The 27752-nt window shown below is 43.0% G+C and overlaps 2 protein-coding genes across 2 annotated transcripts; both read right to left on the reverse strand.

The window, feature by feature from the left end:
- Window positions 1-3902: 3902 nt before the first annotated feature.
- Window positions 3903-8516, reverse strand: SHISA3 (shisa family member 3). The gene is made up of 2 exons (XM_036853313.1): window positions 8029-8516; window positions 3903-5480 (listed from the first exon to the last, which is right to left on the reverse strand). The coding sequence occupies exons 1-2, from the start codon at window positions 8303-8305 to the stop codon at window positions 5041-5043; spliced, it is 717 nt and encodes a 238-aa protein (XP_036709208.1). The 5' UTR covers window positions 8306-8516; the 3' UTR covers window positions 3903-5040.
- On the reverse strand, window positions 8453-9555 carry LOC118895312. Its single transcript, XM_036852247.1, has 3 exons — window positions 9471-9555; window positions 9123-9226; window positions 8453-8902 (listed from the first exon to the last, which is right to left on the reverse strand). Exons 1-3 carry the CDS (start codon window positions 9553-9555, stop codon window positions 8453-8455), a joined length of 639 nt encoding a protein of 212 aa, XP_036708142.1.
- Between the last annotated feature and the right edge of the window lie 18197 nt (window positions 9556-27752).

The raw sequence follows: 27752 nt of genomic DNA on the forward strand, positions 1-27752 counted from the left end.
ATAAACTTTACCATTACATAAAGAAAATTGTTCAAGATTTAATTGCTAGTTTTAGAAACTATATTGCTTTATAAAACCCTCAAATCTGCTCTTAGTCTGAGAAGGTGTATCTGTTTAATAACAATATTAACATTTTGTTTACAACCCCAGTGATATACAAAATATCCCTGCATTGTAATCCCATTCAGCCCAACATAAAGTGGGGTATATTAACTCTAGTTTTGTATGAGCTGGTAGTTTTGATAATTAAGTATCAAAAAAACAATTTTTAAAATAAAATTACCATATTTTGATTCTTCAGTCAGAAAAGCCTCCCAGGATTGTCCTCATTACAGATTTAAATCGGCCTCTAAGTCAACAGCTAATTCACGGCTCCTTCCTTTCACATGGCATGAATGTCTTAAGTTTTCTAAACCCACCGAAATTTTTTAAGTATATGAGAAAATGGCCACATTTAGCCAATAAAATTTGAAGGAAGTAACCAGAAGATACTAAAATTGCCACGTGAGACAAAAATACAGGAAACATTGGAAACGTGGACAAGAGCTTAATCAAAAATAACCATTGTTTGGTAAAAGGAACTGAAAATGCAATTTGGAAAACTGCTAGAACAGGATTAGTTCACAAGCAAGCGCTGGGGAAGCAATGTGAGCAGCCTCTGGTTTCATAAGAGCGAGGGGCAGTGTGTGCTTTGCTGTCTGGGGCCCGACTTCCTTTCCTTCCCACCGCCTTTCCAAGGGCAACGATTGAGTGTGGGTCCCCCCCATGCAAAACCACAGCAAAACAATGTTCAGAAAAGTTACCTGTGAATTATGTCAAATATTTTCACATTCAACTCCATCCCCCTTAAAATAAGCACTGCGATCTAATACCACCATAAGGAAACAGCAAACTTGAAATACATTCCCATAAATTCAATGCATCATCCCCATTTAAAGTTTGTTTTTATGGGCTTATGGCATCTCAGACCTAAACCTTCCATTTCAGTAATACAGAGCCACTCATTTTAGTGAAGAAAGATCTTCCTAACCTGGATCACTTCACTAAAAAGCTAATAAAAATTGTTGGAAAATGAAATATTTTTTACCATTCAGTCTTTATTTCAAGTACAAACTGTATAACCAGCAATTCAAATAAAAAATTCTCTGTCAGAATAATTTCATTAATAACTGTTTAACTGCAATTTTGAAAGTGTTATACATGTAAAAATATGTGACAGTTTGTTCCCTTAATAGTTAAGTAAGTAAATCCTTATTTTTCCTTAACATATACTAAATAAGCTTTTTAGGTTATGCACAGGTAAACTGATCTGGACCCAGTGAAATGTATCATACTCCTAATTGTGATTGTATATATTTTCAGGAAACTTTTTGGTTATCTGGTTTTAGGGAGAAAATTTCCTATAGATTTAAGTCAATCTGGCAAATTCTCCACCATGAGGAATAGCTAAGAATAACATCAATGAAAAATAAACAGGTGGGAAAATAAGAGGGAACACCTATGCATTTGGACAATTAAAAATACAATGTGTTGGCTTTGGAGTGAATAACCATTTTAAAGCAAATTTATTGAATACATTTTGCTAAAGCAGATGATAAAATAAATCCACAGGCCATGAGTGCAGGGTGGGAGGGTGTTCTGTCGCAGTTAATAAGGAGAAGTTGGCCAGATATCAAAGGAGGCCGTGGATTACCAGGGACTAACTCTATCAAACCGTCGGGCCATTTTCTCTGTCCCCTGCACTCCAATCAGTGTTGGATCTGCCCTCCCACAGAACTCAGTCCTGCATTTATATGCTGGGATATTTCATCTGCTTTCTATTGTGTATCGTGGACTTACTACACGGCTCCCTCCCCTCTAGAATGCAAGTGATTTGAGAGTACTTCTGACTTCTGATGCGTCAAGACAACCCTCAGCAATAGGGTACCATCAACATCTTCCTTTTACAAATGAGAAAACTGAGACACAGTGACGTAAAATAAGTTGCCCAAAGTCACTCAGCTTATGGGTAACAGACCCAGGAAACTAACCCAGACACTCTGACTCCAAAATCCATCTAAATCACCCTCTGCTCTCTCAGGTGTCTCAGGTATAAAGGGAGAAATGTTTGTCCTCTAGTGTTTCTACTTGTGCTGTGTATTAGTCTATGTTCTCATAATGTAGCACCAATCCTATTGATGGTTACAAACCCCTCTATCTGCAGGGTATGTACAGTATTACAGTCCATCACTCCTCCCCAAATAGATTTTTCTGAAAAGTAGGTTGGATATTTTTTTCCTGAGAAAATTAGGCCTTCTAGGTACATGCCATAAAGTTAATGTAGAGTTTCAAAGCGGACTGCCTGGGTTCAAATCCTGGCTCTATTATTGTTGACCTTGGGCACAGTGTTCAACCTTTCTGCTTTGCTTTCTTTAGCTGCAAAACAGGTGTGATAATAGTCCCGACTTATGGTTTGTGAAGATTAAGTGATACATGTCATACAGCACACACATGGTGCTTAATAAATGTTACCCATTATTTGCATAACTACCTTTCAAAATATGGAACTTCTGTTTTTCAGAGATCCTACAATGCATGGGACAGTCCACCCAACAAAGACTTGACGTCCAGGGGCATGACTTTGAAATGTCCCTCCATTCCTTTCTGTGGAAAAACCTAATCCCATCGTACTGAAAAAGTGTTCTCCCCACTGCCTTAATATACACTGAATTTTCCAGATATGAAACTACTGTGCAAATCAAAAGAAGATCAAACTTTGCTTCATTTGGAAAAAACATCACATTAACAGCAGGGCGCCTCTGGGGTGTGAGTTGCCAGTGTAGTGAACCTGTTCCCTTGCTGTTTGAATATGGTTATGCATACAGCTCCAGGACTGACTAGCTGTGGGACCCTGGGCTAGTTACTACACTCCTGCATGCCTCGGTTTCCAAATCTATAAAATAGGAATTATAATACCTCCCTGTCCATTGTTTACAGATAAAATGAGTTAGTACATGTAAATATTTAGAATAGTGTTTGGGTCATAAAAGCCCAGTAAAGATTAACTTTAAAATATCAAAGGAGCAGAATGTAACAAACATAAATAAAGCCAGCCTAGTAACATAGGAGTGAGTTCCAGAACTTCTCACAAATGTTTATCCTTTTACATTCAGCCTTTTCTCCCTCCCTCCCTCCCTCCCTTCTTCCCTCCCGCCCTCCCTTCCTGCCTTCCTTCCCTCCCTCCCTCTCTCCCTTCCTTCCTTCCCTCCTTCCTCCCTCCCTCCTTCCCTCTCTCCCTTCCTGCCTTCCCTTTATTCCTGAATTATTGGGGCTAACCTGGGATACCTGGAAGTCAGGCCACTGTTAGTTGAAAGCAGGAGACTACAAGTCAGAGCTCCTCTGCCATCAGAGTGGGCAAAGGCACAGTATCTTCCAACTTGTTTCCTCAACTAGAAAGCAAAGGGCAAGGCCAGGTGACCTTCCTTAGGTCAGAATTCCACCTCTAAGTAGCTGTATTTGACAAGAGCTGTTGAGGATGTCATATGATGATAGTATGAATTCATATAAACCTGGGTTTTCAAAGGACATCCGTAGGGGACAGGAGGCAACAAAACTGAAGGAGATGAGCCAGGTCGGGGAGACCGGGCAGGAGGCTGGCAAAAGGCAACTCTCCTCTCTGAAAAGGACCTCCTGACCCCCTGGCAGAGCAGGACCCTCAGTGCCACATCCTTTTCCTTCCACGAGAAGCCAAAAATCAGATTCTTATGAGAAATGTCCCAATTTTTTAATCTATGCAAATAACACATCCGAGGGCTGAAGCCCACAGGCTGATATCTCCATAAAAACTCACTTCCTTGGCTGCTTTCAGGAGTCCCGCTGCAGAAAATAGCTTTCTAACGTAATTCAAAATCAGTGTAGGATTTTTTTCATTTCAAATTATGAAGTGTTAAGCAAAGACATTTCCTTTTATTGAATAGCAAAGAGTATCATTAAGACGATAAAATGAAGCACTTTGATCTAAACTTTCAAAGAGATTTCACGAAAACATAAAGCATTTTATTTATTCTAATCCAGCAGGATATATGCCCAAATATTTAGTCATCAGACATGGAATTCAGTGGCACTTGAGATACATAATATTAGATGATTATAGCCAAAGCTGGACTTTGAACTCCACACTTATTATTAACATAACAAATTACAGTGCGACTACTAATCAGTACCGTCAATGTGGTAAATACATTAAATTACAAATCTTTACATTTGTACATAAGTCATTTTACAAATAAATGTTTTAAGAACCAACTGTCCAACTTTCATTTAAACACTAAATGTTGCTGAACAAAAAGTCTGCAATAAATACTCCCTCGGGTGGGTGGGGGAAATGCTTTTACATAAGATCTCTGTTACAATGAATATCTAAGTAAATATTTAAAATGTTAAACTTCTCATGTGGTTATTGAAATCTTGTATTCTCAAGACGCTCTTATATTTTAAACAAAATTTAGCTGTTAATTTAAAAAGTAACTGTTCTCATGATGCTAATATTATTCACGGTTAAGTTGCTCCCCAAATTATAAATAGGTTGTTCACTGTCCCCTCAGTTTACTTAGCAATTAATTTTTAAGTGAACCTTCAATAATTACAATCAGGTATATTTCTTTGTTTATTTATATATATATTTGTATTATCACTCACTAAACAACTTATAATGAAAAAAGAACACGTAGGCCTTTTCTAAGCAGGATAGCTGAGTTGTCCAATAAAACATCTTCAGCCAGTTTGTAACTTTAAAGTCGGACTGCTGCCTATTTTGAATAAAAGTAACATAAATTGAAATGTAATAGTCACCATGTTTTCAAAATCAGAAAGCAATTCTCTAACAGCCATTCTGCGACTGGAGCCAGGAACTCAAGATTAGAAGGTGCTGTATTTTCCTTGCACTTTCCTCCATGACATTGCTGGGTTCAAGGGAAATTTCCTCAGAAATCCTGGTGGCCGTGGCAGCAGCGTCCGTGGGTCTGCCATTGCACGACACGGTGGATCTGTAGCCATGGCCTGTCAACTGGAACTGAAGTCTGGACAGCTCTTCCCAGGCAGTGGTGGCTCCTGCTGGAGTGGGTAAGCAAAGTACTGGGGTGACACCAGGAAACCGGACGGCTGGGTCAGGTGGATTGGGTGGCCTGTGGTGTAAGGCGGGGGTGGTGAGGGCATCAGGCAGCCTGGCTCTGCCCTGGCAAAGGAGAACCTTCGGATGGAGCCCCCTGTGGAGCTGGAGCTGGTGGCCGTGCTGGACTGCCTGGAAGGAGCCCTGAGGTTCGTGGAGGTCAGGATCATGGGCAGGGTCTCCGTCTGATAGCTGCGGAGCGAGAAGCGGATTGGCTGCTGCGAGGGCTCCTTGGGTCTCAAGCAGGTGCAGCAATAAACAGCCACTAAAGAGCCCAGAATGATGAAGGCAATGAAGATGGAGCCAACGATCAGGAAGGGAACGTAGACGGGCTCTAAAAGGCAAAAACAGACAGGCACAGATGCTGGGACTAGAGTCTCCCAAACTCTGGGCTGCTTAGGGGCGGGAGGTGGGAGGTCCACATTACCACCCTTGTCAGCCCAGCTTCTCAGAGCTTGTTACTGGTAACCTCTGAAGGGCAAACTGTGATGATGGAATATTCTTGCTCCTAGCAGGGAGGAAGCAAACTGATACTGTAGACTCTGTTAGCAATTAGCCATCATACTGCACATCTGGAAATCGGAACAGAATCTATCCTCACGTTCACGCACTGGAGAGAGGGAAAGGGTGAGTTTGGGGGGTTACTATAACACTGGTTTTCAATCTGGGTTTTAGTAGTTTTATCACGGTGGGGCGCTTAAGGGCTCTAAGGCTGAAAATCCATCTCCTATCCAAGAATCTCCAATCTAAGCAAAGAGAGCCGGGCCTTTTAAATGAAACCCCCAGGAATTTACAAGACTACAGAAAGAACAGGATAAAGAAATCCATAGTGGGCCCCAATTAACTGTGTCTCCTACTGCATCACAAATTGTCACCTCTGGATACTTCTTTCCAGAAACAATTTGGGATGCCTCCTCCAGCTGCCATGTTTCTGCCTCCCAATTCCCACCCAAATTCTGGGAAGGTCAGGCTGAACCTTAGATAGATCGTGATGCAGTTCTTGGTGTTAGTGGCCCAGACTTTCTGGGAGAGCACCCCTCAGAGTTAACCCCAGTTTCCTTCTCTCTCTACAAGGCAGACATAAAATTTCCTACCCCAGAGGCACCCCCGGGGCAATCCTCCAGGTGTGTCCCCTGCCTGATAGAGCCACACTTGGATGCAAACCCCTGGCTTAGAGGTAGACGAAAGCAAGCCTGCATTGACAGGCCCTACTGTGTGCCTGGCTCTTTCGTATTTATTGTCGGATTCATGGAGACCCGGTGAGGTGGGCGTGATACGCTCTATTTTCCAGGTGTGGAAGCACATTGGAGAGTTGTTGACTTTCCCAAAGTCACCCAGGCCATGAGCGACAGGTAACCATCCACCCCAAGATCTGTGGGGCTCCTGGGTGTAAGCTCACCCATTCTGCCCCATTTACCAGCGCCTTGTGGAAGGCAAGTCTTAAGTGATGAACTACTTACTCAGCACCTTGCTAAGCATTCTTACACTCCTTTAATTCACAACCTAACTCCTCTGAGAGCCATATGCCCATTGTAGAGTTGAGAAGAGGCCCAGAGAAGTTAAGTAACTTGCCCAAGGTTACATACAAGCTGGCGAGCGAGAGAGCCACGGGTCCTGAGACTCCCTCAGATCCCACCCAGCCTTGGTGAGAGTGGAGACTGCCTCATCTGCTGCAGAGCTCGGAAAGACTTTGTATTTTCCTAACAGGCCAGGCCAGCCTAGAGTTCTCTCCTTTCCACTGATCATCTTTTCCCCAGAAACCTCTTCCCCAGTCCTGCAGATTGGTATTTTGCCCTCCAAAGTTAAATTCCTTGGAAGTCTAATGCAGTTCTAAGGAAGGGCAGGGCCCCCTTTCCTCTGGGTTGTCAGTCTCGGGGGGACGGGGGCTCCAGCGCCATCAATGATCTCTCCAGCCTCTCCCCGCCTTTCCCGGGGACCGTCTTTTGCCGGCCTCAGACCTCCGCTCTGGAGTTCTGGGGTGTCGCGGCCCTTAGCTCCGCCCGCTCCTCCGGTTTCTCGGCCATAAAACCATCGCCTGGAGCTCTAAAGGGTTGCCCTGAAGTTCCGATTCAGGTGGAAAGCTTTTTTCTTTCTTTCTTTTTTTTTTTTTAAGGTGTAAAATCTCTCTGCTGGGGTCGTGATTTATTCCGCTCTGAAGTGAGTGGAAATTTGACCCGCGTTTTCCGATGTGAGAATAGGGGGCGGGGAAGCCCCTGCGACCCCGGTTTCTAAATCTCCAGCTAGAGGACCTGGGCATTTCTGAAAAGCGTGACAATAGGGGGTGGGCCGGAGAGGGTAATTCGATGCAGAGAAATGAAAGGAAGTCGGGAGAATAGGGCAGCGTCTTAGAAACACTACCAAAAGGCCACCAAAAAAAAAAAAAAAAAAAGGTGTCTGAAGTTCCTTACGCCCGTGGGGCTACAGATAAGCGCGCCCCAAGAGTTGCGTTCCCTGCGCCATGGGCACTTCTCAAAGCTCCCGGAGCGCCCAAGGCGCGCGCTGGGGCACCCTCACCGTCCTTTAAAACCCAAGTCCTGCCTTGCGCTGCCCCTACAGCCCTTCTCTGCAATGTCGCGAGCGCCCGAGGCTCCCGCTCTCTTCCCCGGGGTCACCGGATGCAAGCCCCGCGGTCCTCACTGTCCCTCGAAAATTTTCTCTTGGGCAGACCCGCGGAAACCGCTTGTGGCGGGAATCGGGACTGCAAAGGAATAGGGCCCGACCTGAAACGCGACCACCCACTCCTCCCTTGATCCTCCCACCTCCAGCCTCCCCTGTGCGCAGACCCGGGAAAGTCTGGCGCGCCTGTCCGCGCGCACACCGGCCGGCACACACGGCAGCCCGGGCGGCCGGGCGGGGTCTGCCCCCCGCGGGCCCGCACTCACGCGCCGTGATGCCGGGATGCTCCAGCTCGCCGCGGTCATTGGTGCAGCCGCCCTGCTCCAGCCTGGCGTCGGCCGCGGCGCAGCAATAGCGCAGCGCGCAGGAGCCGCAGCAGATGGTGGCGTCCAGCGTGTCGAAGTCCTCCGGGCACTGGAAGCCCTCGTGGTAGTTGCCCTGCACGTCCACCCAGCCGTGGCAGTACTCTCCGGACTGCTGGGCGTCCGCCGGACCCCCGCGCAGCCAGCCCAAGAGGAGGCAGAGCGCCAGCAGCGCCCCCATCGCCGCGGACGCGCTGGGCGGCCGGGAGGGGCACGCGGCTGGAGAGCGAAGGGCTGAGCCGGGGCTCCGGGCGCCCCGCGGTTCCGCCTCCCCCCCGGGGCGCGGCCTGGGCGGCTGCCCCGGCGGCCAAGACCACTCCCGCGAGGGTTAGCGGGGGCCAGAGAGGAGGAAGGGGCTGCGCGGCGGGCTCCACAGGCCGGGGGTCGGCATGGTGCGCGGGGGCGGGCGAGCAAGGGCCGGCGGAAGGCGCCGGCCGAGGCTGAGGCTGGAGCTGCTGCAGCGGCCCTTTGCCCGGCTCATAACGCTCCCGGCGCGAGGGGCGCGCCCAGCCCTCGGCCACCTCCCGCCCCACTCCTCACGGGAGCCGTCGCGCCCGGGTCTGGCAACTCCCGGGCCGCGCAGCACCCCGACTTGCGTCCGCTGCCGGGTCCAGAGCGGAGCCCGAAGGCAGGAGAATGGGAGATGCCCCCGTGCGGAGCCCCGGGACAGGCGGCCCCCCTGCCCCCGCCCCTGTCTGTCACGGGAGCTGGAGTCCGCCTGGCCGCGGCCAAGTACAAACGGCCTCCCGGTTGCTGACAGCTCTGCCTCCACGGCGTCCTTTAAAAAGGAAGAGGGAGGGGGAGACAGCGAGGGTTAAGAGAGAGTCCGCCTCCGGGGCGCGCCGCCGGAGCTAATCACAGCGGGCGCGGCGCGACCGCCGGCCCTGTGCGCCCTTTGGTTCGCGCGCCCCTCTCCGCCTTTCCGGGCCACCCCCGCCCAGCGCGCTCCCCCAGGACTCTACACTAAACCTGGGGCATCAGGCCCTCTCCACGCACACCTTCCAGCTCTCGCACAGCCCAGCAAACTCCGCAGAGGGCCAGGGCCGCCGGGTCTCTGCATCTATCCACGCGCGTAAGCGCGCGGGTGGAGACCAGGGCTTTGCTTTTTAGGGATGTAATCAAAAACGAACTCGGTAACTGGGGTTTGTAGAATCTTCTGTCGTCTGTTGCACAGATCTGGCCTCGTTCCTGGGACACCTGTTCTGAGGGTTCTGGGCGGATAGCATGCTTTCTAGGGCCCGCCCACATTTGCGCTGAGTTTTCCACCTAAGTTTCCACTTTTTCCAGAAGGGAAGGCACATCTTCACAAATGTACACACACTCGCACTCTCCCCCGCCCCCCTAACCCGAACGCCACCGGGCGAAGAATCGCCGGTCACCTCCGCCTGCCGAGGGCAGCTCGCAAAACCTCAAAGAGCACGACTTCTCCATTTGCTCCCGCAAAGGAAATAAAAGAACAAAATTAATGATAATTGAGCACATCTGAACTTCTGTTCGGGCAAAGAAACACATTTATTTAAATGATGTGTCCCCCGTGTGCTATTTTCAGGGGCACTGCTCCTTTGGCGGCGTAAGTGCCTTATGAAACTGGCGTTATGTGAAACCTGGGCTCAACTCAAGAATTTACTTTTACGGCATCCTGAACTTCCTGTCATCGTTTATTGGTACGTGTGAATATGTCCCGCGTATCTTCACCTATTTGTCAAACACGCTGAATGCCCGTGTCACTGATTTAGCTGTTGGCAAGTTGAGTGAAACACGACGAAGTTTGCTGCGCACCGGCCATAAAAGTGTGCGGTCAAAAGCGTTCACCAAGCCCGCGGCTTCCCGAGGGTCCGAGTTCGTTCACAGAAGCTTTTTTTTTTTTTTTTTAACTCTGAATGAAACAGTTTCTGTTTTAAGATGTATGCTCAAGGTAATCCAAGTAAATAATCACTTCTGATTTCTGATTTTAAATATTGGGATTAGCATTTATTTATGAGAATGTAAAAATAATGCCCAGCATTTCAGATGTTAAATAGGACTGTGTAAATATTTTATTGCTTTCTTAGATATTTCTTGGGACAATAATATGTTATTAAGTAAAACCAAATTAAGTTCAGACTTTTATCCACAGACAATGAGACAGTTTTTCTTGACTTAAAGAACTTAAGCATATGGGAAATTGTTTTTGCAGAAATTTCTTAGGTACTCTGTTTTTACGTACAAAAAAAAAAAATCCTTGCCAGCCCTAAAGAGTTGGGTTTTTTTTTTAACATCTTTATTGGAGTATAATTGCTTTACAATGGTGTGTTAGTTTCTGCTTTATAACAAAGTGAATCAGCTATACATATATCTATATCCCCATATCTCCTCCCTCTTGTGTCTCCCCCCCACGCTCCCTATCCCACCCCTCTAGGTGGTCACAAAGCACCGTAAAGGGGGGTTTTTTAAGTGTTTTTTTTTTTTTTAAAGGAGTGTTGTTTGGATTGTACAAGCCCTGAGCAATTAAGGAGGAAAGTCATGTAGAACCACAGAAACAGTGAGATATAGTGATCGTAATAAGATGATAAAACTACAAAGACATGTTTACTGCTAATAACTTTCCCAGAACCACACCTCTTAATATTATTTTTGTTAAATTTAGAGGAATTCCATGACATCACAACTACCTAAAGTTCTACAGCAACCTCTGCTAGTCCCCCAAGGGTCAAGTTTCTCTCATTATCCAGCTGTTCTTTGATAGCATTAATATTTTAGGGAATGATTTGTTGGCACTTACCTCCCATTAATTACATTCTCTATGCCACAGTGGGATTCTTTTCCTTAGGACACCAGCTATAATTAATTCCCTCATTCAAACTCCTGTCTATCTGACTTATTTAGAAGACATTTTACTCAAACTTAGTTGGATATTTACTAATGGAAAATAACCAAACCTCCAAATTACTTGATACTCCTTAGATCTGATGTGTGTGAACATTAAAGCAACTGTACACCATGCTTTCTTATCTAGGTCCTGATCTGAAGCAACTTTATACCATCACAACAATCAGCTCTGGGGGCTTGCACGGGGTTGGGGGGGGAATGTGTTTGGTTCCTTGTCATAGAAGATCTCCTCAAGTTCTACACTGACAAATTTATACTGCAAAAGTGATGCTCTCAGAATGCTGTTTGCAAACAGGAAGAGAACATACCCTTCTTTTTAGGTTTATAAACATCCAAGGTTGCTGTTATTGTAGTACTACTTTCATGGTAAAGGAAGATTAAAAAGTTCTTATAGACCCCCCTCAAAGACTCTAGGGAGAGGACATGGAGATGGAAAATAAAATCTGCACCATCTGGGGTATTTTGTCGAGGTTTTAAGAAATTCTATATCTTCCCTTATCTCAGTAACACAAATTCCATATTTTGGAGAAGAACGCAATCATAAGAGATCATTTCCTCAGCTTACATTCTCTTGTGGCCCTCCCGGCCTCCGGGAAATGCTATAGGAAATGAGTTAAATGATATGATGTCTGGGATTTGCTTTAATAAACACCAGAAAAAGAGAGAGAGTGGGGGGAGGGGAGGGGGGAGAGAAAGAAGGAGGGGGAAGGAGGAGGATATGGAGAAGAAAAGAGTAGAGAGAAGGAGAGTGGAGGGAGGAAGAAAGAGCGAGGGAAGGAGGGGAGAAATAAAAGGGAGGGGAGAAATGGAGATGTGAAGATAGGATAGAGAAGCTGAAGCACAATTGGCAATATGTTGATAATTGTAACTGGGTGAAGGGTATTGGCAAAATCGAAATGCAATTCTTTCTATTTTTATACATGAATAAAAATTACATTTTTAAAAAAGTTTTTAGTAGATAGGAATGGGTAGCAGGATGAAACTGGCACCAGACCATATTTCTCAACCTTGTCCCATTCACTTCTCTTTGTTTTATGTTCTTTGGAGCAGAGTGAAAGATTTAAGAAAAGCAAATGCAGAGAAGTGAAGAAAACCAGGACAAAATGGATGCGTCAGAAAGGGTGGGGAACTAAAATGTCCTAAGGAAAGGGGGAGAAAAGGCCAATGGGATGCAGAAGGGAAAAAATAAGTAAAAAAGGACAGTTAACTTTGTCTATGGAAATCCCCTCCAGCTTATGTGCACTGGATCCAGAAATAAAATAGAAAACAAAAAGTTTCTCAGCCCTCCCTCCAGTTTCTTCCTGGAGTGATGTATTATCACTAACCTTCCTTTAATTACTTTGCCTGTGACTTGATGGAATTCTCTTGCTTGGATCACTCACTATAAATCTCTTAATCCAGGAACCCGTCGATCGGAGTTACTGAAAAGGTATTTTTTCTCAAATTTGCTTTGGCATTTGTTCACCACTAGAGAATACAAGGTGCCCAGATGTGTACTCTCAGACCCCGGCAGCCCAGCCCCAAGCTGTGCCCCTCCCTCTGCCCTGTTCCTTAGCCTCAGACTGTTTGTGAAGAGGGGATTAGACATAGGGCCCTTAGAGCAGTGTTTCTCAAACCACAAGTGCACAAGAATCACCTGGGGTGTTAAGATGCAGATTTTGATTCCCAGGGTCTGGGGAGGGGCCTGAGATTCTGCATTTCCAACACGTTCCCAGGTGATGCAGAGGCTGCTGGTCTGAGGCCCATCCTCTGTACCCCTCTGGGCCTTCTCTGCCCTTGCCCTTACCCACAGGGGAATGAATGAATACAGCCAACGGGACTGGCCCACCCAAAGCCCGTTTCCTCCCTTTCTTTACCACTCTCTGGGCCTTAAGACCCCCAACACTCCCTACCCAAACAGACCCAAGCTGGCTTCTAGGGTTCGCAAAAGCTTGTTCCAGGTCATAAGTGGTTCTAGCGGGAGATGGTTAAAAACTTGTAAAGACAGGCTAGGATGTCCAAACATGGCCATGAGAGGCCCCTGCAGTGCAAGATGGAGTCTGGGATGGGATGAAGGAGGGGGTGGGCAGATTCAGGCTGGTGGCCTCCACCGGAGCCCTGGCTCACCCACGATAGAGTGGACCTGTTGCCTGGCACATTCCAGGGACTCAGAAGATAAATAGTCATAAAGGGAATAGTGAATGATTGCATAAATGATGAAATGAACAATTTCCTTCAATAATTCTAAGCACTTACCATACCTCATGGTAATTCTGTGATAGGGCATCTATCTTCTTCTCCATTGGTTTCTCCTTCTCCTTTTTCATTATTGTATCCTGGGACCTAGCAGAACACCTGGTACATGGTGAGTGCTCAGTAAATGTTGAGTGTAACTGACTGTAAACAATAGACAACTGGCTGAGGACTTGTGACAATTGAGACACCCGCCTCACCACCATATAAAGCTGCAGCAAGTTGAATATCTCAGAGCTGGGTCAGTGGCGATCAGGGTGAATTTCCAGGGCAGGGGATATTTGTAGAGTGAACTCCTGGTGATTTAACTGTAAAAGTAGCTCATCAGGAACGGTCCAGAGTATCAGCACTGCCTAGAATAGGGCAGTCAACAGCCAGTCCCTCATGGAGACAGTGGTGACACTTGTCCAAGAGACTAGAACTGTGATGTAGAGAAAATCAGCCAGCACAGTAGAAAGAACATTCCAGTTTTGAGTCAGACAAGTCTGGGCTTGCGTGTGTCTCTTTCTGATCACGTGACCTTCAGCAAGGTCATTTCCACTACTGAAGCCTCAGCTTCCCTGTCTCTAAAATGAGGGGAGTGGGAGGGAGTAACCCCTACCTTGCAGGATTGTTGTAAGGATTCAAAATAAAACACATAGCAAGTCTGGCTCAGAGTAAGGGCTTCAGAACCAGTAGGTATTACCTACTACCAGCTGGTTTGAATCTATAGTGAACTAATCATGGCACGTTTCCTGCTAACGAGTATAGGCCTATGCCCTGATTAATTTGAGTGGGTTATTTACAGTTCTCCATCATCCATTCCCTTATTCATTCAATGTGCCCATTCATAACCACTGGCAATTGAATATTGATTATTCATTTTTGGAGTCGTTCTCCTGAGACGTGCACTAAAGCTAGGAGCAGAGGGAATAAGGGTGGTGTCAGATGATCACAGGGTAGGGACAGGCCCTGCTGGACAGACCTTATTGCAGCTGGATTTCTACAAGGTGTAGCCCCAAGCCCAGGTGGGCATTTAATAAGTCTCCCATTAGTCTGTGATTCCATATTATGTCAGTAGAGATGTAATTTATTAACCTGGGCTCCTGGCATCCTTTCAGTGCATGTATAATAGAATGATATTTTTCATGCAGAAATATAAATTAAATTAATTGGCATCCGTATTTAATTGAAACTTCCTTGACAGTAGATGGATTCCTCCCCCCACCAACGTGACCCCTTTCTCAGCAAGGGGCATTTCCTTCTGAGTGCTTGCAGACTGAACAGAGGCTAGCCCCAATTCCTGGGGCTCCCCAAGGAGCTGGCTTTCAGCAAGGTTTAGAGCAGCACGGAAAGTGAACTGATCCTGGAAAAAATGGTTAAGTTGCTGCTTGGCGGCCATGTGTTCTTTTGGTGGGGGGAAGACTTACAGAGGAGAAAGAAAACACAGAGGGTGCTTGTCTTATTTTCTTACTCCCCTTCTCATCCTTACCAGCCACACAGAATGTTTTGAAAAATTTTGTCGCCCTTAAAGTTTGTAAATCATATGGAATTCTTTTGAAAGCTGCTATACAATGGCTGTCAAAGGTATCTTTTAAGTTTTCTCCTTTATTTAAATAGCCTGTATTTTGTTAGCTCTGTGGGTAACATAAGGGTCAATGAGGCAAAGGTCCTAATTTCCACCCCTGTGGGTCAACTAAGTTTCCACTGTCTCAGGAATACAGAATGCACACTTGACCTTGGCTTGCAAACACCTGCTGGGAGTTGTTTGAGGGCACCAGCCAGAGAAACTGGATGTAACAGACACAATCAATATGCAGCATGGAAGATGAACTCAGTGGTGCACACTCCTACAGCAAGTGGGTCAACAGTGTCATCTTCGTAATGTGCCCTTCATCTTATCCTCAGAACTGTGCTTCGGAATTCCTCCTGCTTTGTCTGTTCCACCATCTGATTTTATGCAACCATTCATTCTGTACAATCACTCCACTTTATATTTCTTTAACATATTTTTTGTAATCAAGGACAAGAAGAGAACTCATCCTTGGCATCTTTTTTTGGCTTCTCCACATGAACTGGGCTTGAAGTAGAGATGACATTTGTAGCAGTCTGCATGGTTATTCCAGTTTAGTATTTAAAAAACTAGATTCAGTAATTCTTTAGTTTATGTGCCATTTTGCGTCTTCCATGTAGAACTTAGCTATTTGGCAACCTCAGCCCTCTTGAAGACAGGGGAAATCCAGGAAATAATCTTCACTGCCCCCACCCTGTCACACAGCACTCTTGTCTTCCTAAGAAGACATACAAATTTACAAAGTCTGGTACTAAATTTAGCTTATTTTATTGATAAGAGAGTGGCTTACACCCTCACACAGGGCCTATCTTCCTATATGTACTCTATCCATCCTCTTGATTTTTCATTTTGCCTGAGCAGAATTCCTCCCCCTAGTCTAATAACATACCCCATTTTCCCCCATTCCATGTGAGCCTGGAAGAACTGTCAATCATGGCACTCCACTCCTGGCCAAGGGTTGGGCATGAGACCTTAGTGAAGCAATAAGAATTCCTGTCTTCCTGGACTTTGTGATTGGTTCAGGGGTGTGCACTTGACTCAAGCATGGCCAATCAGAGTCTTTCCATGAGATTTGCAGAAGGCTTCCCTTCTTTGTAGATTGTGAACAGTGGAGATGTTTGCTGGGGGCAGTCGAAGACATGATCCTTATCTTGTAGAGAAGGCCTAACTGAGAATAAGGCCAACTCACACAGGCAAGAAAAGAATCAAAGGGAGAGACCTAAAATGTTTGAGTCCCGGATCCGGCTGTGCTTGAAGCTTGCCATATCCTGATCTTCTCTGTTACATGAGACAATACATTCACTTTTGGCTTAAGCCAGTTTGGGTTGGGTTTTGATCACATATAATTGAAAGCATCTTGACTACTACAATAAATATTATGGGGACAGCTTTAATAAATGACTGCTGCCTGCAATTAGGGGGGCAGTAAAATTATCAAAATGGAACGATATGAAAGCACAGCATCTGTGGCTATATCGTGAAGGGACAAATATTTTATTTACCTCATTAGGCCTTTAGGACTGTACATTCCAAGCTGTCCGTCACAACGTTGGGTGGATCATGAAATCAATTTACAGGGACAAAAATGGCATTTGTTAAAAGATAGACTAGAATACAAAATAGAAAGTATGTCACCATAGTAAAGGTAAGTTTGATTTCCCACCATTTTATTTCAGGTATCTGTGTAAGTATATATATTCTAGACAGGGATATAAATTTTTTTTTTACTGAGGGGTACAATCAAAACATTTGAAAGTCACCACTTAGAACAAAACTGCATCACAACGCTGAATAAAACAGAAGAATCAAAATATTTAGCACATTACTATTCCTGTGTCCTAAGTAAAGGTGGCTGCCCATTTTCCATAACTGCTCCTTCAGTCCTGACCTTGCTAGGTATGCATGCGGGGGGAGGATGGGTAGGGTCATGCATGGGCTTAAAGCAGTTAAGTAAAGGTATCAGACTCTTCTAGTTTAAGACTGCTTCCTCTGAGTTATTTATTCAGTTGCAGTTCATCTCTTTCTCAGGGTTGTTTTGGCCCCTGGTCCTCTCCCTTACTGTAAGGGGTGGAGGAGAGAAGTAGCTTGCCTCAGCTCTCCAGGGCAGGAGAGAGAGTCTGGAAGGCACATGCAGTTCTCCAGATCTTCGCTGTTACCTTTCGCCAGGGCGCTGGTCCACTGAAGACGTCTGTAGTTGGCAAGCACATGAGGTATTCTGCCTTTCCTGGCCCTGCCTTGGCTCTCACTGGGGCTATGAATATCCCCACCCTGCCCCCGCCCCTGCCACCCCCTGCCTCAGGTCTGGCTCGTCTTGGGCCGTGGTGGATCCCTGGCCCTTGGCTACGGGGTAAATCACCCTCAACACGGAAAGCCCGCCAGCCAGCATCATCAGCCGTTTTCCAGGTTTCTCCATTCAGTATGAGGGACCTTTTAGATCCCTCCACAATACACAGGCACCCAAGAGAGTTTCCAGGATGCTAGCTCAATCTCTCTCTTTGCCTGTTCACCCTCACTGACATTTTAACTGGCTTCCTCACATCGGAGCAAGACCACACATCATGGCTGTCTCTCCCAAGAGTCCCAAATAGAAAAAGAGGCGAACCCTACTCTGCTCTTGACTTTACTCTGAATTTTCTGACACCTTCCCATCTCTCTGTTTTCTCTGGGACCTGGGTTTGGAAAGGAGCAACCAGAACACACCTGTCTCACCAGCTGCTTCTTAAATGTGTACCCTGCTGTTACCCATACTCCACTGGGGCCCGATGAGGGATGCTTTCCCTTTTTCCCATGGGTCAAGGTCTTTCCTTACATGATTTACTGAGTTATTTCTACCAATGACTTACCATAAGCCTGAAGTCACACAGACATAGCTCTTAATGAGTAAACGAGAGCTTAAGGAATTTTAAAAATCCTCAGGATTCTCAAGACCATTGTCTCTCTATGGACTTAAAAAGAAAAATGCCATATTGGTAGTCTAAACCAGGACATTGACCTTTTCTTTCTCTTTTTTTCCTGTTTTAACAAATTATGAACACCCTGAGGAAAATGGATGCCCTTGGCTGGCTAGGGGAAAGGCTACAAAAATTGAGATCTGTTGTTTAAATTACTGACATAACTTAATAAATATTATCCTTTTATAAGAACAATTTATGTTCATAATTATCATCACATGTGGTGGTCAGCTTGAAATACACTTAGGTATTTTAAATACTTAAGTGCTCCACATGCTGTGGAGCAACTAGAGCCTAGTTTCTGTACACATAAGCACACATATACATTCTTGGTATTTCCACCCTGAGATTTTGGGATAATTCTTCATCATTATTTATAAGAGTGGGTGGGCTTTTATGAGTATGGAAATAGCCCTACTTCTCTGTCCAATAAAAGAAATTTCTAAGCAGAAGACAAAGAAAATTTATTCTCTAGACCAGTGGTTAGCAAACTTTGTCTGTAAAAAATGCATGATAGTAAATATTTTAGGCTTTGTGGGCCATAAGGTCTCTGTCGTAATGATTCAACTCTGATGTTGTAGCACAAAAACAGCCATAGATGAACATAAATGAGTGGACATGGCTGTGTTCCAATAAAACTTTAGTTGTGGACACTGGAATTTGAATTTCATGCAATTTTCAATTGTTATAAAATAGTCTTCTTTTGATTTTTTTTCAACCATGAAAAACATAAAAATCATTCTTTAATTGTGGGTTATATGCAACAGGTAGCAAGCTGGATTTGGCCTCCAAGCCATAGTTTGCCAGCCCCTGCCTTAGATCCCCTTTTTAAATTTAGATTTTTTCATTTCCTCTCTCCTCCCATTTAGGATGCAAGTTAATGCAGCAATGGCAGCAACCAAGGCCAGTTTTACTAACTTTACCACCCCCTCCTTACCTTTTGGCATGTAGAGGAGAAATGCTGTCACACACTTGCACTAACAATGAGTTTGTGACCTGGACATTTTGAGGGACATTCTTCTGACCTGGACATTTTGAGGGACATCCTTCTGGATTTGCAAACTACAGTCAACTGACCCACAGAAACTGCTAAAGACAAGGGCCATGGTTCTCAACACCTCCTCATCGGTCCCCTGAGTTCCTTTCCTGGTTGCACACTGAATGACAGAGGCCAGATCACGGAGGACTCTGCAAAAATGCAAGAGGCAAAGGTGGTGCAAGATTAGTCTGCTGAGACCTTCGTCTTTGCTGATCTGGAGAGTATCCCTGCCAAAACAATGTCCTGTGGCTGGTCATTGGAATTTTTATTTATTTATGTATTTATTTATTTATTTTTGGCTGCGTTGGGTCTTCGTTGCTGCGCGCGAGCTTTCTCTAGTTGCGGTGAGCGGGGGCTACTCTCTGTTGCGGTGCGCAGGCTTCTCATCACAGTGGCTTCTCTTGCTGTGGAGCATGGGCTCTAGGCACACGGGCTTCAGTAGTTGTGGCACACAGGCTCAGTAGTTGTGGCATGCGGGCTCTAGAGCACAGGCTCAGTAGTTGTGGTGCATGGGCTTAGTTGCTCCACGGCATGTGGGATCTTCCCAGACCCGGGCTTGAACCCGTGTTCCCTGCCTTAGCAGGCAGTTCTTAACCACTGCGCCACTAAGGAAGTCCCTGGAATTATTATATCTTGTGCTTTTGGTCAATTCATAAGAAGAAAAGTGAATCCAGGAGTAACATGGAAGGAATCATTCAAATACCAAGATCTGGATCTGATTCCTTAACATCCACATCACAATGTGTCATGAAGAAAAGTTTGCATCATAATCCTTATGCAACCTGTTTAAGAAAAAAAATAAGTGTATGACACAATTAGAAAATGTTCCAATCCAAATAGTTGAAATGTTCACATCCAAATAGTTGAAATGTTCACTGTTTTGTTATTTTAAATCAGCTGTCTGGAATATTCAGTTGTCCAAAAGAAGTCATTCTGTGCAGGTCTGGGATAGCCCTACTTTACTGTAAACTTGCCTTCTGGGAGACTTGTCACTGTCTCTCAGAGTGTAGGATTTGCCAGAGTCATTTATGGCAGTGTGTGTGAGGTTAGAGACAACTAATTTTTATATAACACTATTTTTATTACCCAAAGAAAATTCTAACTAAATAAACCAATGCGTGAAACATAATTCCTCACCAGAATTACACTGGCCATCAGCCTCCTGACCATCATTCATTTTCACCTTACATAATTTAATTGAATGAAAATATTCTAACATCTTGATGGCATAGCTAGACCTCAGAGGCTTCATTATAAGAAGGAAAAATAAGAAAAGGAATAAGAAAAGAAATAAGGAAAAATATTCACACAAGAAACACTCTGTTTAGGAGAATATTATATAAAGTTGATGATAACTAGTGAATTTGGGGTTTTTGATTCCCTCAAGGTAACTTTGTTATCACCTTTTTGTCAATGAAACATTAACTTATTTGCGTTAAGCTTTTGCTGTAGATTTTTTAAAATTCCCTTGAATATAAAGGTCACAACATGACAGTTAATTTTATAATACACTCTTTGGTGTGGAGGGTCTTTCTGAATAATGCTTAAGTTCCTATTTTGTGTTAGGTACTGTGGTACCTGTTTGCCATGTGTTACCTTGTTTAACGGTCACATCAACCCTATGAGAAGATTCAGAATTTAAGTAAGTTGCCCAATGTGCCATGTTCTCACCTACTCCAGAGTCTAAATTCATCCTCTGGGTGGTCTACTCACTATGAGTCTGCTGCACAATGAGAATAGGGAATAATTTAGTTATTCAATTGGCTGTTCTATTTATGGGATGTAAAAATTCAAGTTGATTCCTTTCTTCCAATAAATAGAATATCTTTTTTGTTTTTACTCAATTCACCCAACATAGTTTGAGAGTTAATATATTGATTAGCTTCTACTTGGGGAGCCCAGGCCTCCACACAGTTCTTAAGTCACAGGGCAAATTTGCAGAAAGCTAAGAAATTAGACTTGTCAAACAGCCCCTTCACACTGAACATTATGCATACCTTAGCCTGGCTGACAGTCTAAAACGTATTGGTGTTGGAGGAGGTGTCTTTCCATAGTTTCATTTTTTAATTAAAAAGCTCAGATTTCAAGGATCAGAACTGAATTAAGTTTTCATCCTTGGATATTTCTGTCTGCAATTAAAAACAATTTTTTTTCAGTAATAGATTGGTTATATAGTATATTAAAGTTGACTTTGGGGATTTCTTCTTTCATTCACACTTGTGTAATACTCAACTCTCACTAAATGTTGTGGGTTGAAAAATGATTGGCCTCTAGAGGAGAGTTGTTATGTAGGAAGAAGAAGAAATAGACTTCCAAATAAAAGGATCTGATAGCTTATGTCTAGCTAGAGGTCATTTTTCCCTGAAAGAGGGCAGAGAACATTCTGTGGAAAGGCCATGAGCTTGGTCATGGAGGAGCAAGGGGTAAAGGGGCACCTGAGAAGCTGGAGAGAGAGATGGAGACAGGTGTACAAGGCTAAGGAATTTTCATTTTATTCAGAACATGCTGGGAAGCCATTAAATGATGTTTATCAGGGAAAAGGCGTCTATGAGATTCACATTTTTAACAGGTCACTCTAGGCACTAAATCTAGTGATTCTGTAGGGGATACAGTAGAAGGTATGGAGTTGGAGAAACAGAGACTGGGTGGGAAGTTCTGAGTAATCCAAGAGAAATTACTCAGGCCAGACCTGGAAAAACTGAGGGAGATATGTTTGAAAGTATATTTAGGGTAACAGCCAGATCTAGTTTAGTGGCATTTCCACTAAAAAGCAAATACAAGTCCATGTCTAGATGCTCTGCCAGGTCCTCCACTATAATTGGTGTGCTAGATGCTCTGCCAGGTCCTCCACTATAAACCAAGAAGATCATGCATAAAACATAATTTTCAATGCATTACTGGGATCTCAAGATGAGGGAAAATTTTTGAGAGAAAAAAAGAAAGAAAACTGTAGCAGTAACAAATGCAAAACTTGCCATCAAGTCCTGTCTTGGTGAGTCCAAGCCTTGGACTAGTTGCAAGGATAGAGAGCTGAACTGCAAGCCCTCACATTAGGTTGGGAAAAACTAGAAGGAGGCTAAAATTGCCACAGGTATTTTAGATCCCCTGGCAAATGAATATCCTCTCAGAAAAAAAAGTATCTTCAAGCAAATATGACCTCACCATAAAGACAAACAAACACACTTAGGAGGGAAAATGCCGTAAGTGAGAGTCAGCAGATACAACAAAATATAGATTTAGACCCCCTAATATTTCAGAACTTGGAATTATCTGATACAGAATATTTTTTAAATGTATATGTTGGATTTTAAAAAAGAAAGGTGGAATTAAAAATAAGCAGTCAAGAAGAGACAAGCATATTAAAATTAACAGGTAAACTTAAATAACCAAATATAACTTTTTCAAAGTAAAAATTATTATAATATAAAACATAATAGATGGGTGGAACAATAGATTAGACACAGGTAAAGAGAGAGAGAACTGGTAAACTGGAAGATATATTTTAAAACATTTTCCAGAATGCAGCAGAAGAGGGATATGAAATGATAATATGAACAAAGGATTAAGAGATATTAAAAATAGAACAAGAGGTCTCACACGCACCTATTTTGAGTTCTGGAATTTAAAAAAAAAACAAAAACCTAGACATAATGAAGGAGAGGCAATATTTAAAGATATAAAGGCTGAGAATTTTCCAGAAAGGTGATGAAAGACAGAAGTCCACATATATAGAAAGCACAACCTGTACCAAGCAGAATAATAAAAAGAAATTCACACCTACTCACATAGTAATAGTGCTGCAGAACACCAAAGAAAAAGAGAAGAGCTTAAAAGCAGGCAGTGAGAAAAGACAAATTACCTACAAAGAAATGACAATTAGACTTATAGCCAACATGTCAGCAATAATGAAAGCCAAAAGACAGTAAAATAAAATCTCAAAGACACTGAGAGAAATGACTATCAGTCTAAAGTTGCATAGCCAACAAACTATATTTCAAGAACTGAGGAAAAAAACATGTCCAGAAAAAGAAAAATTGAGTGACTGAAATTAAAATGTTCTAAAGTAATTTTTTTGTTCAGGAGGCGGGGCCAAGACATGAACTTACTTATTAATACTTTTAAAATATGAATAATGATGTTTCAAATGTACTGATGGAAGAATAGGAATAGCATCCATACATTCAATCCAGTAGGCGGAAGAAAGGAAATAAGAAACAATGATAAACACAAACACAATCAACTTTTAAAAGAAAAGGAGAAAAAAATTAATGATAAAAACGAGTTCATATATGTCGGTAATCACAATAAATGTAAATTAACTAAAACAACTGAAGACTTTTTTGACTGGAAGAAAAGACAACTAATTATAGTCTCTTTACAAGAGACACACTTAAAACATAAGGACTTACAAATGTTGAAAGTAAAAAGATTTTTTTTTAAAGGTGAGGCACATATTAACTTTATAAAGCTGGTAAGGTTATAGTAATAGCAGAAAAGTAAACTTAGAGATGCAGGCATTAATAGGGAATGGGATGGTCACTATATTTTGATAAATTCACCAAGGATATGGAATAATTCTAAACTTGTATGCACTCAATAATGAAACCTTCATGTACCTAGAAAAAAATCAATAGGCCCACAGAAGAATATTGACATATAACATATTGGGAGATTTCAACACATCTATCTCAATTATTCAGAAGTGAAGAATATAATAAATCTATGTGAAAATTTAGAAAGTGAAAACTTGAAAAATACACAGTTTGATTTACTAGGCAGTTAAAAAAAAAAAACCCTATCTTTAACAGTTAAAGAAAACACAATATTAAAAAAAAATTACACCATCTTCCTCAATACATATAAAATATTTCAAAACTCGACGACATACTAATTCAAAACTCATCTCCGAACATTACATATTTCAAAGACTGAATATTATATAGACTATAGTCTATAAAAATTTTTTCATGAAATTCAATGAGTGTTACTGGGACAACTGATTATCCATATAGGAAAAAAATTACATTGGATTTTTTACCTCACACCATACGTATTAATCAAAGACACCAGGAAATAAATGGTTATGCAGCAGGTCTGTAATTCATTCTCTCCAGTTGGGGAATGAGGAGAAATGACTCCAGGAAAAAAAGAACAGGGTCTAAATCTCCTTGTTAACATACTCATGACAGACACCTTGGCAAATGAATTAATGGAATTTGTGAATGGAAAGGTCCTTATCCTGCTTTTTAGCAGGATATATCTGTTGTCTAGAATTGATCATGGTAAACAAACTTGAGATCTGTGGATTGGTGGGGCATAGATGGAGACATTTTATTTTCAAAATGACCTCCTCCTGTATAAGTGACGTGAATCTCACACACTGCTTAGAGACTTCTTATATTAATCTGGGCCCAGGGTGCATCCAATGTGGTAAGAAAGGATGTGAAGAACGATATTAATGGTCTCAGACCTCCCGCTGCTTCACCTGTGCTTCAAATTTGCCTGTATCCTTTAAATTATCAGTAAAGCTTAACAGTGGATGAGATTTCGGATTCATATGAGTCTGATTTGAGAATCTGATCCTTTGTGTTATCTCAGACACCATACAGAAGGGAGAGAGAGAGAGATTTGAAGATGTTACCCTGCTGGCTTTGAAGATGCAAGAAGGGGCACTGAGCCGAGGAATGCAGGCAGCCTCTGGAAGCCGGAAAAGGCAAGGGAGCAGCTTCTCCCCTAGAGCCCCCAGAAGGAATGCAGCCCTGCTGATCATTTTTACACCTCTGATCTTCACAACCGCAAGACTTTTTTTGAAGTTGTTTTGAGCTACTAAATTTGTGGTAATTTGTTACAGCAGCAATAGGAAGTGAATACACTATAAGAAGGAGTCAAGAAGTTGGGACCGTGAAGTCCTACACAGATGCAACAATATTGGTTAATGTGTTAATTCCTGAGTTAAGCTTCATGAATATGTATTTTATAATTATGCTTCATAACTTACATAACTCATGTTCTTTCTTTAAAATTTTTATTTATTTATTTATTTATTTATTTTTGCCTGCGTTGGGTCTTTGTTGCTGTGCGCGGGTTTTCTCTAGTTGCAGTGAGCGGCGGCTACTCTTCGTTGCGGTGTGCAGGCTTCTCATTGTGGTGGCTTCACTTGTTACGAAGCACGGGCTCTAGGCAGGCGGGCTTCAGTAGCTGTGGCACACAGGCTCAGTAGTTGTGGCTCGCGGGCTCTAGAGCGCAGGCTCAGCAGCCATGGCGCACGGGCCTAGTCGCTCGGCGGCATGTGGGATCTTCCCAGACCAGGGCTCGAACCCGTGTCCCCTGAATTGGCAGGCGGATTCCTAACCACTGCGCCACCAGGGAAGCCCTCATGTTCTTTTTTAAAGTATCAAGTATTATACTGAAAAACTGAGACATACACACACAAAGGTGAATGCAGAAGGGCAGTAGGTTTAGGAAGAAAATAATGAGGTATTTTTGTTTCCCTACATGTTGTCTTTGAGATACTGATTGGACCTTCAAGAAGAGAGGTTCAGCAGGTGGAGAGAGGAATCAGGAGCTTGGGAGAGATCTGGAATCGCCATCCTCTGGGTGGTAATTGAGTCAGTGAGTGAGTTACAAAGCCCTGGGATGAGCCTCCATTTAAGGACGGAAGAAACCCACAAAGGCAACTGAGGCGCATGCTCAGATGGAGGAAAACACAGGGAGAATAACTGATGTGTCATTTAAATATTTAGTAATTTATGTGCATATATTTTTAAGTTCATAGTGGTGCTATTATCGAGAAACACAGTGATAACCCTCCTGGCAAAGTATTGGCCATTTCAGACATACCAGAACCTGGGTGGATCTTATTGATCTTCCAGGGAGGCCCAGACTAGCCCTGCTTGGCCCTTCCTGAAACCTCAGCCAGCAGGCTCCCGGGGGAGAGGGGGCTGGCGGTGCTGGGCATTGCGGGCATCTGCTGTCCTGCTCCACTTACAGCAGAACCCAGTCCCTTTGAAAGTACCCACTTTCTTACCTTTGACCCATCGCATTTATCTGCAAGGATGTATCCGCATCTGAGATAGAGATTTCTTGACGAGAAAGTAATTGTGGAAGTAGTCACTCTTCTCAAATTTTAGGCAAGTGACTTAACACTGTGAGATCATCCATGCTGTGCTGCTGTCCCATCTGTCTCGTGTGTGAGCAGGATTCCAAGCTTCCAGGCTTGGCTTTTCACAACACTATTGTCTTAGGACACATCCATTCACTTCTCAGGTCTGCAGGCGAAGTCATAGGCACAGGGAATTATGAAAATTACAAGCAATTCTCCAGAAAATCAAAATAATTGTGGGTCATGGTGGGAGCGCTGTTTACATATGGCACTCAAATGAATATTTTACACTTTGGATGTGCAGACCGTATGGGGTTAGGAGTTGTTTCATTTTGTTTTGTTTTTAAAGCACACTGTATGTTTAGTCCTTGTCACTTTCAGTCTGAACACCCTGGGACTGCAAAATGCAACATCTGCTCTCTAAAGCATCATGTCAGTGCTCCAAAAGTCTACAAAACATCCTGGGTTTCACTGCCATTGAAGGATATTCATCTCTGAGGGGGAATAAATTAGCAGCTTGACTTCTTAGCATTCCCAAACGTTTTAACAGTGATAACCTGTGGATATTTTCTTTCTCTTATCTACAAATCAATCTTATTTCCTTTTCTTTCAAGGTCTGACCTAAGGAAAGTGTCTAAGTTAGAGTAGGAACATAGACATTTGTAATAAATAAATACATATGAACATGTTCTAATAATTCAATTATAAAATCTGAAAGAGCAAAATACATTCCCCAGGGACTTCATTTTCCCCCTTAACCAGCACTTGAAATTAAGAATTGAATGTCGTATTAACACTGTCTCTACATAAACTCATATAGGAAACAGCATGGTGCCATCTGTTGGTGAATTCTTGGGTATTGCTAGTCCCTTTAATATTTCAGGATATTGAGATTATCTTTACTCATTCATTCAGTTATACTAACACTTACTATGCACCCGAACCTACACTAAGTACTATGGAAATTAAGATAAGACATGATGACCAAAATTTAATACGAGTTTGGCATTTGTGTTCTATTCCAAAGTTAGAGAATTCCACACACTTCTACTGCAACACAGATGATGTCACAGTATTATATTTTAGGGAACTGTGTACAGTCCATTATGTTAGTCATTTTAGTAACCCTAAACACAGATTTGGTAATCCCTAGACCTTTTTGTTCACAATGATTCTGTGGGCCGAGCAAAACACGGGTACCCATTTAAAATTTTTAGCATTCCTCAACTCTGATTAAATAAAATTAGAATTATCCTGCTAGCTAATAGATATTTACAAGATGATGTATTTAGGTCAAAAACTCAAAAGAGAATTAAAAACAAGTAGCTGTTATAAAAATATATTTCCCATTAAATTAAAAAAATCCTTCCTTGAGCCCCCATTCCCCAACAGCTCAATTATTTTGCTTCTCTGCAAATCAAAATTTCTTGAAGGAGTAGTCTATAGTTGATTTTTTAATAATCTACTCCAGTCAGCCTTTTGTGCCTCCTACACACACACACACACACACACACACACACACACACACACACAGAAACCATCAAGTTCACTAACAGTCTCCATGTTGTTAAATCCAACTGCCAATTCTCAGTCTACATTGTACCTAACAACCTCTCAGCAGCCTCTCAAACAGTCGCTTGCTCCCTCTTTCCTAACACATTTTTTTTCACTTGGTTTTTAGAACACTTCACTCTCCTGGTTGGTCTCCCTTTGAGGCTACTTCTTTTTAAGGCTTTTTCAAAGGATTATCCCTCTCTCCAAAACCTCTAAGTCATAAACTATTTCCAAGGGTTCAATCCCCAGACATTTCTTTTTTATTACACTCTCTCCTATTCAATAGAAAGCAAATGCAAGGCACATATGTAATTTTTAATTTTCTAGTAG

The sequence above is a fragment of the Balaenoptera musculus genome, chromosome 5 (assembly GCF_009873245.2).
Source record: "Balaenoptera musculus isolate JJ_BM4_2016_0621 chromosome 5, mBalMus1.pri.v3, whole genome shotgun sequence".
NCBI classification, from domain to species: Eukaryota; Metazoa; Chordata; class Mammalia; order Artiodactyla; family Balaenopteridae; genus Balaenoptera; species Balaenoptera musculus.

Coding starts and splice junctions, on each gene's coding strand:
- SHISA3 (XM_036853313.1), bottom strand. CDS start 8,305: ATGGGGGCGCTGCTGGCGCTCTGCCTCCTCTTGGGCTGGCTGCGCGGG. Junction 5,481..8,028: donor GCATCCCGGCATCACGGCGC/GTGAGTGCGGGC, acceptor TTTGCCTTTTAG/AGCCCGTCTACGTTCCCTTC.
- LOC118895312 (XM_036852247.1), bottom strand. CDS start 9,555: ATGGAGAAGTCGTGCTCTTTGAGGTTTTGCGAGCTGCCCTCGGCAGGC. Junction 9,227..9,470: donor CTTCGCCCGGTGGCGTTCGG/GTTAGGGGGGCG, acceptor ATCCCTAAAAAG/CAAAGCCCTGGTCTCCACCC. Junction 8,903..9,122: donor GGCTGTGCGAGAGCTGGAAG/GTGTGCGTGGAG, acceptor TCCTTTTTAAAG/GACGCCGTGGAGGCAGAGCT.